The 16,534-nt window shown below is 38.6% G+C and overlaps 1 protein-coding gene across 1 annotated transcript; it reads right to left on the bottom strand.

Annotated features, from left to right (window-relative positions):
- Window positions 1-699: 699 nt before the first annotated feature.
- On the bottom strand, window positions 700-14,514 carry kiaa0232 (KIAA0232 ortholog). Its single transcript, XM_057336177.1, has 8 exons — window positions 14,346-14,514; window positions 10,745-11,278; window positions 9,900-10,040; window positions 8,803-8,872; window positions 8,232-8,319; window positions 4,816-8,128; window positions 4,199-4,307; window positions 700-4,017 (listed from the first exon to the last, which is right to left on the bottom strand). Exons 2-8 carry the CDS (start codon window positions 10,976-10,978, stop codon window positions 4,001-4,003), a joined length of 3,972 nt encoding a protein of 1,323 aa, XP_057192160.1. The 5' UTR covers window positions 10,979-11,278; window positions 14,346-14,514; the 3' UTR covers window positions 700-4,000.
- Between the last annotated feature and the right edge of the window lie 2,020 nt (window positions 14,515-16,534).

The following is a 16,534-nucleotide window of genomic DNA, read 5'->3' as shown; positions in this document are numbered from 1 at the left end:
TCACTCTGACTTTGACTAACAAGTGTGCCATACACCATGACATCTCACAAGGCTCACTAGAGTACTCATCACAAGTGAGAACATAATATCTTAATCTTAATAAGATTATTTCAGATTTTTTTCTGTCGTTTCATTAATTTACTGATTAATTTGTTTGTTTATTGGTACATTTATATTTTTATCAATTTAAACTTAAGTCATTACACATTAAAGCACATTAGTAAATCCACTGTATGTAGAACTGAAAGTGTTCCTTGCTCTCAAGCGCTTTCTGCCGCCATGTTGCTTTTTTTTTGTACCGTTGCCATGGTGAATCTTAATATCGGAGCTCCATTGATCATGGCTTGTCGTATTTGTGGTGCAAGCGCTTAACTCAAGGTAAGTCTACCCAGAGTTGATAGTACTAACTCAAATCAAGTGTTCATGAATCCAAAAACACAAAGTTTCGCATCTCGGTTTTAAACAACTCAGAGTTCATTTTTACTCGGTGTTGGTTGAACCTCCTTATTGAAATGGGCCCAATGTGGGATGAGATCTATTTGGTTACTGACATTCTTCCAAATTTCTTCCTTTGTTTAGCAGAACAAAGAAATTTATACAGGCTTTGAACAATCTGAGGGTGTGTAAATGATGACAGAATTTTCATTTTTGGGTGTAGTATCCCTTTAACAGTGACATATGTCTCAAAGAAACAGAGAATAAACTTTTTTAATGTTTATTAAAGGTTTTGAACTTCACATGAAACAAAATGATGTACTCTGATGTACATTGCATTTGAACAATGCAACCAACTTCGTGTCTGGGGTGTGATGAATTTGATCATGTTTTGAGAGAAAATATACAGGGTTGGGCTCCAATTAGGAAGCTGTTACAGAGAGGAAATGAGGAAAGAATTCAGTACTAAAAGCTACACAACGTTGCAATCAAAACTTAAAACTGTAAGTGCAGACTTAACAGCTGTCCTCTCAGAACACACTGATGGCACTACCTTTCAAAATACACAATCAAACCAAAATCTCGGAAAACAAGATGACAAATGAATGCAATTTTTACTCTCCCACTGACATGAGTATTAAGGTCTTTCGCCAACAACGCCTCCCCACACACACACACGCACTTAAAATAAAACGGTGTTTCACTCTTTTTTTGTAAAGTTTATTCAAACATTTTAAAATGTTCATCAAGTTAATCAGAGAGGAACTTTATTGCAAATCTTTAACTTTAATTGCTCTACATATGGTTTTGTATTATCGCACATATTTATAATTTCTGCCCCTCAACATACATAAATTGAAAAGGTTTTTGTCCTCCATCACCCATCCACCCTAAAACAACCCCTTGAAAGAATAACAACACAGAGGATTGTCTACTTCAGAGGATGGAAACCTTTATCCCAAAATGTTTTAGAGAGCAAGTATTAATAGTGAAAGAAATACCAACTGGATTTTGGAATCGCAATTACTGAGTTTGGAAAACGTAAACTACAATTTAATGTCATTTGTCAAAGAAAAAGCAATTTAAGGTATCCATAAACCTTTGCTGTATAGCATATAGTAAAACAACTCCTTTGTGCCATCCAACAAGGCTTCAATCACTACACATATGTAAAGATTTGATATTATGATCCAAGACATCACACTCCCATAACCACATGAAGCAAATAAAAAGTTAAACAATCCAATTTAACCTGGCTCATACAAAACACAAGGGCTTAGTTTGTAACTCAAAAACCTTCCTCTTCATGTTTTCACTTGCAATGGGATATAGGCAACAGTGACCCCTTTTTTTTAATGAAATCTGATGTTACAACAAAACAAAACGCTTCTGCCAAGTAAGGTTACAAATAAAGGTAATTTAAAAAAAATTGTTTTGGTAAATGTTGACAAATAAATTTTTGATTTTTTTTGTCAGATTGACTCTGAAAATATTTGCAAGTAATGCTCTACCAATCCACAAGCAGTTTGTATGTGTATGTGGAAGCAGCAGCATCTGCGTATCCTAATAATTAGCTTTTGTTAGGCCCACATATCTAGGAAAAAACCTGCATACCAAAAGTTTAAATAAAAGAAAAACAAACATCAAAGGTGCTTTTGGAAATTAAATTTTTTCTGGTTCCCAAAGTCCCAGCTTTTACGGTTCAACTTGTAAATGCACACGTCACACCATTTACAATCTGCTTATGCAGTATACGTGTAACATTTTCAAATAGATACATCTGTAACAAAAAATAAACTGGAAAGAACTGATAGAACATCTTAAAGCCAGCAGATGGCAGGCTAAACATGGAGAAATCCTCTCATTGTGTGAAAGGTAATCGAAGTGAATATGCCAAAATAATGAAGTACAATACTAGTATGGACCGGATTTAGTTTCTTCATTATGAAAATGACAAGACTTATAGTGAAGAATCTTGAACTTTTCAAACCAAACAGCATTCTTTATGCAAACGTAAAAGGGTAACACTACATCCCTGCCACCTTTCTTTCCCCTGTCACTAAAAATACCTACAGAGCAGTTTAGTCCTCATTCACTGCAAAAAGGGTGAATAGAAAGAAATCTACCAGTTCTCAGAAACAATGTAATTTGTGTTTCTATTCGCATATAACAAAAGATTTTAGAAGGTTGTAGAGTTATGGTGTGCCAAAATATATTGCTTAATCTACCCCTCTGTTTTACATCTTGCTAGGTACTTTTGCTGCGAGTATAATGCATCAGTACACTGAAACCGCCACAGACTTCTGGTACAAGTGGAGAAAAAGTACATGAAATATTCTTTAAGCAATTCTCTTTTCTGGACCCTACTGGAAACACTTGTATGCACTTTTCGTGGTTAAATAAAGCTACAGAATTAATAATTGGGTAGTCACTCCTGTTTTGGAAAATAAAAATTTACAGGGAAACCTACAAACCAATCTTTGCTTCACTCTATAAAATTATATATAGCTTATAAACCTCTATGTGCACTCTTGTGTGTAATAGTTTTTAATGATAACTGCACAAATACTTACAAATATTAAACTGTTTAAAGATTTGGAACAATATTGATATTGCAACTATTCTTTGATGGATTTGAATTGTTTAGCCATTTATTTCACCCACTTCAGGATTGAATATAAAAAAGGTTTGGTGTCAATCACAATGGCTGTATTAGGATGTATACTTAAGCAATGCAAGTAACTTTAAAGGAAATATAGCCTTGCAAGAGATCTATTTGTGCATTAACCCTTTGCTTTATATCAGCTCTCTGTTGTTCGTTTTGCCTTTTGTATTGTTGAGCTTGTAAAAATCCAATCCTGCTTTATTCCTTAGCATCCTCTCAAAGCAACATGTAATGGGGACACCATCAGATTAATGCAAGTTAATGCAAAACAGCACAGAAAAGTGTGCATGGAGGGGCTCAACAGCACTTTTTTCTTTAGCACACCAAACCTCACACAACTCTCAAATTTTACAAAAAAAAGACAAAAATCAAACTAAATGGGATCTGGGGATTTTGCAATCGTAGTGCTTTCAACCAGATTTCTGAGTATTCATAGTTAGGTCACAGAAACTTATGCTATTAGAAAGACTGAGACTAGGTTCACAAGCACATGCACAATCAGTAGGACCACAGCTATAGTGAATCCTTGATCAAACATAAAATAGAAGCTAAAATCTATAAGGGGTAAATGAAAGAACATTCTTAATGCTTAACTATGCCTTTTGTACTCTCTTCGAAATTGATCAACCTTGGAATTAGCAGACTGAAAACAAGTCTATAATAAATGCTGTTGAACAAAATCATCTAACTGCACATCCAACCTATTGCCATGTTTTTCCTCTAAACTGATATGCTGTTTCAGGTGAATTGACTGAGGATTAACAGGGTTTAGGACAGTGTGGGTAAATATGAGCCCATGGGCCCTGAGGTTGCTGTTTTTATGAGGGTCCTCCTCTGGATTATGGTTGAAGGTGATGTGAGAAAACCGGCATTATTATGCCTTGGTGTTCAGCAGACGATTTATACATTACTGCTTCCTAAAAAGCAAAGGAAGGGACACAACTTAATATTACGTAAATGTCAACACAAAGTAGTGACTACAATTTGATCTTTTCAATGTATCATAACTTCTTGCCAATGTATAGGCTAATGAACTCCAAGCAGTGTGCAAATGATTTCTGTAGAATCTAATACAGTAAAGGTTTGTGCACCTCTTACCTCTGCACTGAGAACCTGGAAACATAGGAGAACACAGAGTACTTTGCCACCAGTACTCCTCATGCTGTATATTAGTTAAGCACTGCTCTCCCAAGTTCAACAGAGGAAACTGTTGAGGTAAAGGGACAGAAAAACAAGCAAGCAAAATAATTAAGAGAACATAAAGACTATAATTTTCCCTCTTTTATGGGATACATCACACAAAAATGAAAATTCTGTCATCATTTACTCACCTTCGGGTTGTTCAAAATCTGTATACATTTCTTTGTTCTGATGAACAAAGAAAAGATATTTGGAAGAATGATTGTAAACTGACATATTTTGCCCCCCATTGACTCCCATAGTAGGAAAAATTACTTTATCATTTTTTTTGTTCTGTTGAACACAAAAGAAGACATTTTGAAGAATGTAGGGCAGCAATCAGTTCTGTGGCACTTTAGACTACAATTGTATTTTTCCTACTATAGTAGTCAATGGGGGGCAAAATTTGTCTGGTTATAAGCATTCAGTAAATTTTCATTTATGGGTAAAGTATCCCTTTAATATCAAATGCATTATATGTGAAATGCACTATATGTATTGTTATATGGTCCACAGGATTTGAAGGAAAATGTTACCTCATGCATATCTTGAACCCCATCCAATGACTTCCCACTTTTTGGAATATGATCAGTTGCAACAGATTTGCAAGACTCTGTCTCTCTGAAAGATTCCTCTTGTTGAAAAACAGAGGAATGCACATGAGAATGCAACTCAGACACTGCTGCCGTCTCGCAATGTTCGCAAATCTCTTGTTCAGTACTGGGCAGCAGGGTGTTGCCACCTTCCTGCGAATCGAGCGATGTCTGGGCACTCTTCTCCATGCCAGACTTCTTTAATTTGGGTAAGAACTTCCCAGACTCTAATTCCGATTTCCCATAATAAGGACCCTCACACTCTGCATCCTCCTCGAGGGGCTTGAGGTCAGCCTGTGGGTCATCAAAGAGGTCTACCTGACCGACTGGAAGACTCACTTCCTCTTTCTCCGACTCAACATCTGACTCGCTGCATCCACCTGGAGACAACTCCGAGGCAGATATTGGCCGGAAATGAGTCCTTGGGGAAATTCGAATGGCCCGATACTGAGTCCGGTTGATGCCATATAACCAAGGGCAAAAGGGCTCGTTGTCCGAGTCGGAGCATAAAATGGATTTTGGCTTGAATCCCGGGCTGAACGAAGCCATATCCTCTGGTTCAAAAGAGCACTCCACATGTAGGACCTGGGAAAAAGGGTTGTTTAGATCAAAGGATGAAAACGGGTATTCTAGTCCCGGTTCTTCTCCACGGAAGCCTCCACATGATCCAAGTAAATCTTCATGGAAGACGACAGAAAATCCCTTATTCAAACCATCCCCTGGTCCTTTGGTGGCCTGCTCGTTTTGACCGAGGGACACAAGTGGTCTCCACAATGGCTTGTGGCCAGGAGCAAAGCAACTGCTTGGGTTCATGAACACGTCTGCCCCAGCAAAGGTTACCATATCAGAGGATGTGGCTGCTGCACACTGCAACAAACTCTCACAAGCATCGCTGGGTGGAATCATAGCCCATTCCCTGTCACCACTTAGAGTCTTCAGCTCTCCATAGACCCCTCCGAGGATAAATGATGTGCTGTCCTGTGAACTACAATTCCAGGGCTTGGACGGTGTTGTATAATCCCCATCCATTTTAGACAGCTTGTTTTTACAAAGGCCCTCATCGTTTTTCTGCTCATCCCAAAGATGATATTCTGAACGCTGCACAGCCTTCTTCTGAATGATTTCGCCTTTTACATCCTTGTCAAGACAACTGCACTGGTAGCCAGCAGCCTCCTCGGAAAACAAGTGTTCTCCTGTGTTCTTCACTCCAAGTGTTAAGACACAGTCTCTGTCTCCAATAGCCATCCAAATATCTTTTATGATCCCTGAGGTGTATTCATCAGTTTGTTGATTTGGGACATCTGAAAACACAACAGCATTATACAGTTTACTCTCATCCTGCTCTAATGCGATCCCACAAATAGACTCCAATTTCGATTTCTTATTGAACGGCTGGTTGGACTCTGTGCCTATACTCTGTTCTCCTTGCTGGTGACTTGAGTTCTCCTGCAAGAAATCCAAAAGGTCCTCCTCTAGACATGAAGGTGGAATAAGGGGAATACAACTGACCTCTTCATTACCAAACTGTGCGCACTCATCCGCTGGAGGACCGATCTGCTCACTATCTGATCGCGTCTCTTCTGAGTGGGACCACGGACTGCAGGTCCTCGTTGATAAATTGGAGCAGTGTTCCGTTTCATCGAAGGCACTGTTTTTGGTCCAAATTAGCAAACGCGATTGTTTGTTGCCTTGTGGATCTAAACAGCTACTTGAGTCTACATTGTCCTGACCCCCTGTGAGCGAGTCACTGGGGAAAGAAAAAGTAGGGCTATCGTACTGCAACTCAAAAAGTGAAAAGCAGGAGTTCAGGGCAGAGATGCTACCACTGGCTTCTTGGAGATGAGGCCCTGCGAAAGCTCCGGACAGCTTTCTAAAGTTAAACGGACCACTGTCCAACAAAGGGGAGAGTCTGACAGGAGAGTCGCCTGTACAACTTTCTCCCTCCAAATCCTCCAAACTAGATGATGAACAACACTCCCACACTTGAGCAATGTTTTCCATATCTTGTGTGAAAGAAGTATCAGCTTCTGAGGCTCCCAGAGAATCCACCCTTATTGCACTTTCCTCTTGCAGCTCAAGGCCATCTAAAACTACACACCCCGCTTCAAAGTGTTTTCGCTCAATGCTCTTCTGATGAATCATGTTCAAGATTCGACTTTCTTGTACCGCATCGGAGGCACTAGGATCCATTATGGATTGATAAAGATCAACTTCATAGAAGTGAGTGAATTCAGACAGATGCTTGTCATCTATATCTTGACCATCTTCAGGAGGAGGGCAGCACAGAATCCCATTCAGTTCAGTACACTCTTCATCACCTTCACCGGGCATTTCGATAAAGTGCCCATCCACAAAAGTGCCTGCCGCAAGGTACGCCCTTTGGAAAGAATTTGCAATGCATATTCCTTGAATTCTCTCTGACAGACAGTCCACATCAATGGACATATCCAAGTCATTGGTGGAGTCGTCTTTACTTCTATACTTTGTCTCCAGTTTGCTTCTGCTGAGGGGGACAAAGTACTCAGAGATGGGCTCTGTGTACCAAAGAGGTTCCTCCATATATTCCTTTTTATTGGCCTCTCCTCCTGACTCCTGTGCCTCAACCAGATTAGCATCTTTGCGAATCTCCCTCAGAGGTCTCTTGCCTTTTTTCATGTAGTGCTGCTGTTGCTTATGCGGGCCTCCAGTGGTGCTTATGCTGCGACGTGCATTTTTCCTCTCCTCTTTGTCGATCACTTTTAAAGCCAGTTTGACCTGTCCACCACTGCGCCCTCTTTTGTTTCTGCTGCTGACCTCTCGAGACTTGTGTCTAATGCGGACTGCTTTGCAACTAGAGTTCTGGTCACCCTGGTTGCCACTGGAGCTTGAGCCAGCCTCACTAGAGCCAGAGGACCACGATCTGGGACGGAACCTACCCTCGGTCCGGTGTCTGGCCTGCTTCTTACTTTGAGAAGTAACCTGATCATCTGCCACTGATGTTGCGCTACCATAGAATCGGTTCTCCTTCTCCCTCTTAGTGCGTCGCTGCTGGGCCCTCTCGCTGGTTAGAGTGGAGCTGGGTGCTTCGAGTGTTCGGTCCTTAAAAGCTTCACCTTCGCTAGTGCAGTCTTTTGGGGAGGATGTATCTGTGCTTGTTTGAGGGACAGCAGATGATGAGCTGGAATACGTGCAGGCTTTTGCTTTGTTCCACACGGTCATAATTTCTTGGAGACAGGAAACAGGTTTTTCAGAGAGAGGTGGAAAAGCTTCATAGTACCTAAGGGAAGAAACGACACTATGATTATTCAACCGAGATCTTAAATCAAGGTGTGCAACATTCCACATTATAACATTACAGGCTGTAAAGTTAATTTTCTTACATCTCAACCTGGTCCTTGGAGGAAGGTGATTCATCCAGCTCAGGAGACTGAGATATATCCGTCTTTTTATTTCCTTGCTTTTCTTTTTCTATAAAATAACAGAACATAGCATGAAGAAAAAATACATTTTATTTACCAGTCAAAACATCATAGTTTTCTTATATAATAAGTTAAAATGATCAATATGTCTACATCAGTGGTCACCAACCCTGCTCCTGGAGATCAACCGTCCTGAAGATTTCAGCTCTAACCCCAATCAAACACACCTAAACTATCTAATCAAGGTGTTCAGGTCTGCTTGATAATTATAGACAGGTGTGCTGAAGCAGGGTTGGAGATGCAGTCTGCAGGACGGTCGATCTCCAGGAACAGGGTTGGTGACCACTGGTCTACATAATTTAAAAAGCTAATAATGAATTACTTCTTTTCTGTGTCATGTTTTCATTGCAAATGTCACTACTGTAATGCTAGACATGTTAAAGCACTACAAAACAATAACAAATAAAGAACAAGAATATAATGCAATTTATTTTTGTGCAACCTGCAGGAAACAGAGAACATGTCAACCAACCTTTCTGTTTGTTTTGAATCTCCTTGAGTTTGGAGCAAAGTTCCTCAACCAAGCTTTCAATTCCAGAATTCTGAAGGGGAAAAGGACATTTTAATTTGCATCATTTTAAATGAAAACTGTCTATACATAATGTTTATTCCCAATTATCAGTGTAGTGAGACCCCCTATGGCTATTTCACACTGATCTGACAAATAACAACAAACTAGTTTCAGTGTGAATACATCATTGTGGTAAAAACAGGATATTAAAGGCATCGTTTTTTGTTTTACTTGTCATTCTCAAACAGACTAATTCTATTTATTAAAACACAGAGGGAAACAGTGTGTAAAACCATTTTGCAGAAAACCTGCTGTCGCCTGGCCGAATGATAGGTAAGTAATTACTGTTAAATTGAATAGATAGTAGTTGTGGTAAATAACAATGTCACTTAACATGTTTAATATACAGTAGTCAACATTTGAAGTGGATCAAAAAGGTTCATCAAAGTTGTCCTAAGACAAGAAGAATACCCGTTCTTGTCTAGGACAACTTTGATTAACTTTTTTTGATCCACTTCAAATGTTGACTACTGTATGTCACAGTTTTGTCAAAGTTTGTTGGTGCTGTGTGGACACAACTTTTGTCATTCCCTATGAATTTAAGAATGTCAGTGTTTCATGGATTAGTGTGAATTAGCCTTTAGAGTGACATCACACATTAAAATTTCCATTATATGCAATGTAATCTTTGTATGTTAAATCTTTAATTAGGAATTAAATACAAAACCATCAATATATACACAAAAAATGAATAAAAATGCTACTGTTGTGTGATTATGTAATCTGCAATTTATGCTAAACACCTATGAACTAGTTCTAATGAAAATAAGCCTATTTCATGCTAAAGGATTTGAGGCAAATACAAAGCTTTAGTATCTATCACTAGAGGCTAAAGCCATGGGGGGGGGATTCTGGAATGTTAACAGTTTAACCAATCTTTGCTCTACTAATTCTACATCATCTACTCGCATTCTAAAAGAAACAGTATCAACCCACTTTGTAATTAGCAATACATTGTAATTAGCAATGAATTTAGCAGTAAAAAAAAGTGGTCTTACTTCATCAGATGCTGAACGCAAACATTGCACAGCAGCTTGTTTCTTCATCTCTTCCAGACTAAGGTCAGTCCCTCCCTTCCTCTTGCTCTTCCCCCATTTCTTTCCCGCTCCCTTCTCCCAGCCCAGGAAGATGTCATTTTCCTGTGCAAAAAGAAAATAAGGATTTGCTTAGTATTAGTGAAATGATGCTACACAATTGTCAAATACAATTATTACCATCACAGCATTCTTGAATAAGTAATTGGGAAACCATGTAATTAAAGCTCACTGAAACGCTAACATTTTGGTTAAACGCTAACAAAAATATCTGAGCGCTAAATTCAAATATGGCAGCACATCAATCATTTCAAATGTCATTGCTTCTCAGATGTCATGAGACAACTGGTCACTAGACACGTGAGTATCAGTCCAGTTTGAAATTACATTCAACTAATATTATTTATGATAGGAATTTAGACCTCAGATCTGTTTACATTTAAATTTAGTTAAATAAGCAAACCTAGTGCTTCCCTTCAAAAGATATTAACCCTCTGGAGTCATTTTGATTACTTAGGATGTATGTGCTTTGTGGAGTTTAGCACAACTTTACAGACAATATCGCAAATGGTGTGAAGGGATCTTAAGTCTTATGTTTACAAGTTAGTCACTTTCAGTTTCAAAACAGAAGTATCTGTGTTTTACAGAACAAAGAAAGTAATATGGGAACAGAATGATATGACAGAAATCAGATACTTAAAACAGCATACAGTTATTTCATACTATATCTGTGAAATGCATTATTTGATCTGATTTACATATCAAACTGAATTTATAGATGTTTCAAATCCAATACACTTTTTCCATACCTGGTCCTGCAGGTCATAGTCATAGCTGTCGTGCAGCAGCAGGCTAAGGACGTAGCGGGTATAGATCACTGCATCTATGCCACATTTCTCCAGCTCCTGACCCAGCCAGCTCTGCACTGGCCCAAGTGACTGCAGCGAAGACATCTCTGAGGAAGGCACAGGGCCAGACGAAGGGAAGGCCCGTGATACACTTTCAGGGGCAGGGCCGTCTGACTCTCCACTCACTGGATGCATGAGACTAGGTTGGAGCCATTCGATGCAGTTGCATGTTCCCAGTTGGACATGGGGGAGTGGTATATGAAAGGGAGAGAACTTATACTAATGTACCGGAGGGTGGATTCAATACAGCAGGACAAACACAGGAAGGTCTACATGAAGAATCATGTAGAATCTTCTATATTTGTATTGCTGTAAGCAAAAAGAGGCTCTAATCTTCAGGCATGGCTGTGACCACTGGAAGCTGACAGCTTACTGAATGGGGTCACTTTCAGTCATAAGGGTTCATCTTAAATAACAGCTGGTTCCAGGCCTAACCTGCAAGACAAAGCAAAAACATTTTAGTTTTTTTTTCAAATGTGATAACTATTCCAACAACTGCCAGGTCATCCTGCTGTAACAGGGTCAAATTTTAGTAAAAATGATGTCAAAGACAATCAAAATTCAATAGTAGGTGGAAGATTCAATAGCATGTTATATTCACACGACTAAGTGTATCTTGTAGTTTGATCGATTAGTCAGTGTTAAAGTTCAACAGTGAGTGCGTTTACATGCACAAAATAAACGGATATCTATCAAAATTCATCTTATAAAAGAAACCTGTTTTCACGTGTTTACATGCATACTAATAAACTGGCTACGCAGAAGAAAAAAAAACGATACCCAACCCTAAATACTACTCTATGGTACTCAAGATTATTATGAGATTGGCAGAAACTGGGTGTTACCTTCACTTTAAGGAAGCCTTGTACGATTAGACAGCACCTGACAGCGCTTGTGACAAATGAACGATATCTACACAGCTCTTTAATAGGGGAACTAACAGAATTTAAATAAAAAAATGAGAATCACTATACCCTTTCACGCCTCAAGACCAAAGTCCTCATAAGAGCAGGCCCTATACAGCTCAGAGCAAAACCGTTCATACGCATCTCAGAACTATGTAACCCCAGCGCTTGGACTCACTTCCTCACTGTGCATTACTTGTTAAGTATTCTGTAGCTGCAACATCAAGTTCATGACAGTTTTTTTTATCTTTTCCTAGTGACATTAACAAGTAACAAGGCATCACTAGAGTAAAACACATAAATAAACCTGTGAATTCTGCACAAATAGGGTACTGTTGCTCTTAACAAGCAACGGTCTTCATTTACTGCTTAATGCAATAAGTTTTCTGAAAGGATTTTACTGTTTTGACTGTGAGAACGATCAAGTACAGTCTCTCATAGAAACGGATCTCTTAATTATTAGTGAATTCTACCTCATTTTACCACTGCGAAAAATAACCACCTTTTGTGTTCAGCAAGAGATGACAAAATCTACATTTTGGGTAAACTAACCCTTTACATTTTAAAACTCAAAGTAGTAATGAGCAAAGTCTGTCTGGAATGCAACCTTGATTTACTCTTATTTATGGCATTCATGTCATGCAAAACAATGCATGAGATTACAAAAAATCTAAAGAAACAGGTCATACGTGTTATGACTCAGCTATGTGATAATTACCTCCAGCCAATATTCAAATACTAATATGCCACACAGACTACATAAAAACAAAAATCATAAGCACGATACAGCCAGCTGGTGCACAGCGTACTATAATTTTTACTTTCTGTGTGACCCTGCAAAAAAGCTAATTATACATGACAAAGAAAAAAAATCATATACCATAATTATAAATGCAGTTTGACTTAATCTGTGACATTATAATAGGAAACAATGTTACTTTTAAAACCAGGTACATCCAAAAACCACAGGGTAATTTTCAAACCACACATTTTTATTCAGACAATCTTATTGTGTGAAATAATAAATAAAATGTGTTTAAAAGTACAAACAAGTATAAACTAAAAATGCCATAAGCAGTCCACCGCTCCCAGTCCTCTGTCGTCACACCCATCATCATACAGTGATGGGTGAGTGTCACCCTGTATTCACTTCATTGAAAGAATTGAATCACTTTATATAAACAATAAGAATATTTTCGGTTAGCATTTTAAACAATACAACTAATCACAAAGGCTCTGGTACCCTATTCACATATTCACAAAGCCACCTGAGTAGGAGATAGAAGTTATTAAATGAGGAACTGCTTGGAAGTCAGTAGTGCATTTCAGACCACAGCGATCAAACACTTTTTTGCGTTTCTTTTCAATATTGTAGCAGATCAAGAGTGCAAAAGTGCATGCAAAATTATATATACAGTGCTTGAATGTGAAATGCGGCCCTTGACGTTTGCCCCTTCACATGGCTTAAATTAATCGCGTTAGAATACATCCACAAGCGTTACACTTATGCGTTATAATTTTAAAAGACTATTAAAGCGAAATATCCCAAGCTCTCCAGAATATGTGTTTAAAAAAGAAATGTTAACCACATCAAAATACCATGCAGTGCAAATTGCAATCATTGTTTGACAATGACAGGAGAACAGCGGAATGACAGGAGGCCAGCTGACTAGCTAATGGCTAACTATCACCTGACACAAGTCAGTTAACGTTACCAGAAACCCCAATTTTGAACTCAGTTACTCGTCCAAAGGTACCGACTGTAACATTTTTGTTTTTGCTACTGTTTTACTTAATTTCAATTAACCAAATAAACGACTATTACAGCTAGTTTGGTAAAAAAAATCGACGTCCACAGGCCACCTTCTATGAAGTGTAAGCGCACTAGACAAACCACAAACTACTTTCCTCTTACTCAGCATGAATCAACTGTCATTAATATGTTGTTCTGCTTAAGGGTACTGAGAAAATATATAATCATATGCAAGCTGTGGAAGTCCATCGTTTCGCTCTGCTCCATAGTAACCTGTCTGATAAGTTACAAATTGTTTACTGGCAGGGCAGGATATTTCCACTAAATGCACAACATTTGAATAAAAAAATACGAAATTTGGCTTTACCCGGTGTGCACGACAAATGTCATTGTCGTATAAAGTGTCAATCTGAGGCGGCTTAAAGTATAAACAAATGACCGCTCATACAGTCTAATTTGCTGGCTACTCGGACACCATTTTACGCAACAGAGTCTAGTCCCGGTTTATCGCTTCTTAGACAACTTAAGTGTATATGTTTCACAAAAACCGTCATAAATCGGACCTTAAAGCTTTATTCGTACATTCGTTTGAAAAAACAATGACGTCTAAAATGGGAAAGAAGACGTTAGTAACCCATACAATAGGTAGGGTAGGGTAACGTTAGCGCTAAGCTATGCTAGTAACGTTACACAGTTGTAGCTAAACCGGGGAGGAGGCGCGGCTGATTTGCCTAGCTACAGCCGTTTGTAATATCTGGCTATACGATCTGAAATATTGAAAATGTGGTACGTAACAAACATTTACAACACGGAAACGAAGTTTAGGATAAGTCAATAATCTTACCTGCTGTAACCCTACGCAGTGTGCTAAACGCAGCAGGAGAAGCGATGACTTCTCTCCCGCTGCCGTTCCGAGCTCGAGCTCTGAGATCCGCCGCAATAGCGTCACAGATATCAGGCGCAGGACCGATTCTGTTACGTCCTTAGCTTTGGATAGGACGCAGCTAACGACATTTTGGATCAAGCTGGGCTCGCATCATATAGCTCATAACACATAGATATAAATAACTAGATGCCGCATTCAAGCTCTCCAGGCACGTAGACGTGTCCGTCATCTTGGAACGGTCCACTGACTTCACTAGAATGCCCCAACACTGCGCTACACAACCATGGCTGTGAAAACCACGGGGATTTAAATTCCTGAAAAATGGGATAACATTTCGTTGTTATCATGTGTTAGTGTAGCAGATATAATGTTTGAGTTCACACAACAATAAATATGTTTTCATAATCATACACAGCTTGATTTTGAGCATTAACGGATGATGAGAAATGTTGATGTAATGGCTTTAAAGTTGCTGTTTCTGTTCCAGTTGTGGGAGGAGCTTCACCTACATCAGTCTAAGTAAACATTATAATATATTAGAATAAAAAACAAGGAGGAAATAGAATTCGACGGTGAAATTTATAGCTGACAAAATGCGTTCCCTTATGCCAATGATGAGAAATATTATTGTAACATTTGTTATGCTAAAGTGGCTGTGACACTAACAAAAACATGCACCCTGCCATTTCGATTGAAATATTTTCGATAGACAATTGAAATATCCAATGTTTTTTCTCAATGCAAAGGAACTGCCAGTAGGTGGAGGCAAGATCATATAAGTTACTGATCCATTCAGTCGTCAGAATCGTATTTGTATGCTATACTACTCTTTTTATCTTCACCATACACATAAATAACCATTTTACAATGTATTTAAATTCATCCTTATTTAATTTAAACGAATTTTATATTGCTTTTCAACATTTTGCGTTGTTCTACAAAATGCATTTTAAAACAAACTGAACAGACCAAAGAATGACTAGAAGTCATACAAAACAGGAAATGGGAAAATACATATAATTCATGGTATGAGAATATCTGGTATTTTCAACAAATAATTAAAAATCACCAGTGGAACGTGCACGCGGCCGCCCTCTACACGCTGTTTGCGTAGCGGGCGCTGTGAGGAACAACTCTGATAGGAGGAAACATAGGGGGAACAGTCTTCGACAAAACACCGGCTCGCCCCGTTCCAATGTGGCGGACGACCTACGTAAAGCGGCCCATAGAAACAGATGATAATGCGGCATCTAGTCATTTATATCTATGTCCTAACATCATATGACAGAAAGTTTGAGCCAACATGGCCGCGGATTGGACGGCTTTGAAGCGACTTTAGACACCATTTTACTTGTCTCCAGGCAACAAGACAGACTACGAACGTGTTACAATGGCTGATATCCCTCCGCTGATCTTGCATCAGCTGAATGAACGAATCAGGCTGTTCTGTAGTAAACTGAAATGCACCCTATGTAGCCTATGTATGACCATCTTCTCTGTGGACATTTAATGACAACACGAATCGGTAACAAAGAGCAATACAGTAAATTGTATGTATAATTTATGTTAAATATTGTGTCCCGTAAAGAATTTAAAAAAGCATCCTTTTAGCCTGCTAAAGTAGAAGCTAAGTGACATGCAGGTTTTGAGAATTAAAACTATACAAACTACTACTGTTTGTAACTTTTTAACATTCGTATAGTTGTAACTTTGCATTTATAAAGCAGTGTTTCTCAACCAACGTGCTGGGGCCACCAGAGGGCCTCAACATACTTCAAAGGGAGCTGACTTTCAATATTGAAACTAAAACAAGTCAATCGTTAAAACGCTAAAAAAAAAGAGGCTTAAATGCTGTTTACCACACACCACAGTCACATAAACCAATACATACTTTAGTTTCTTAAAGGGATAGTTCACTCAAAAGAAAATTCTGTTATAATTGACTCATCCGCAGGTTGTTTCAAACCTATACACATTTCTTTTTTCTGTTAAACACAAAGAAATATATTTGTAAGAATGTTAGCAATTTTCAGTTCTGTGACATCATCAACTATCATAGTAGGATTTTTTAAAATAGTTTTTGTTCTGTTGAACACAAAGTGAGATATTTTGAAGAATTTAGGAACACAAACAGTTCTGGGGCACCT

The sequence above is a fragment of the Triplophysa rosa genome, linkage group LG1, assembly GCF_024868665.1.
Source record: "Triplophysa rosa linkage group LG1, Trosa_1v2, whole genome shotgun sequence".
Taxonomy (NCBI): domain Eukaryota; kingdom Metazoa; phylum Chordata; class Actinopteri; order Cypriniformes; family Nemacheilidae; genus Triplophysa; species Triplophysa rosa.
The sequence above is the reverse complement of the archived record's forward strand: the minus strand, read 5'-3'. Positions and strand labels throughout refer to the sequence as shown.

Coding starts and splice junctions, on each gene's coding strand:
- kiaa0232 (XM_057336177.1), bottom strand. CDS start 10,978: ATGCATCCAGTGAGTGGAGAGTCAGACGGCCCTGCCCCTGAAAGTGTA. Junction 10,041..10,744: donor ACTATGACCTGCAGGACCAG/GTATGGAAAAAG, acceptor CTTTTTGCACAG/GAAAATGACATCTTCCTGGG. Junction 4,308..4,815: donor GGGTTCAAGATATGCATGAG/GTAACATTTTCC, acceptor TTACCTCAACAG/TTTCCTCTGTTGAACTTGGG.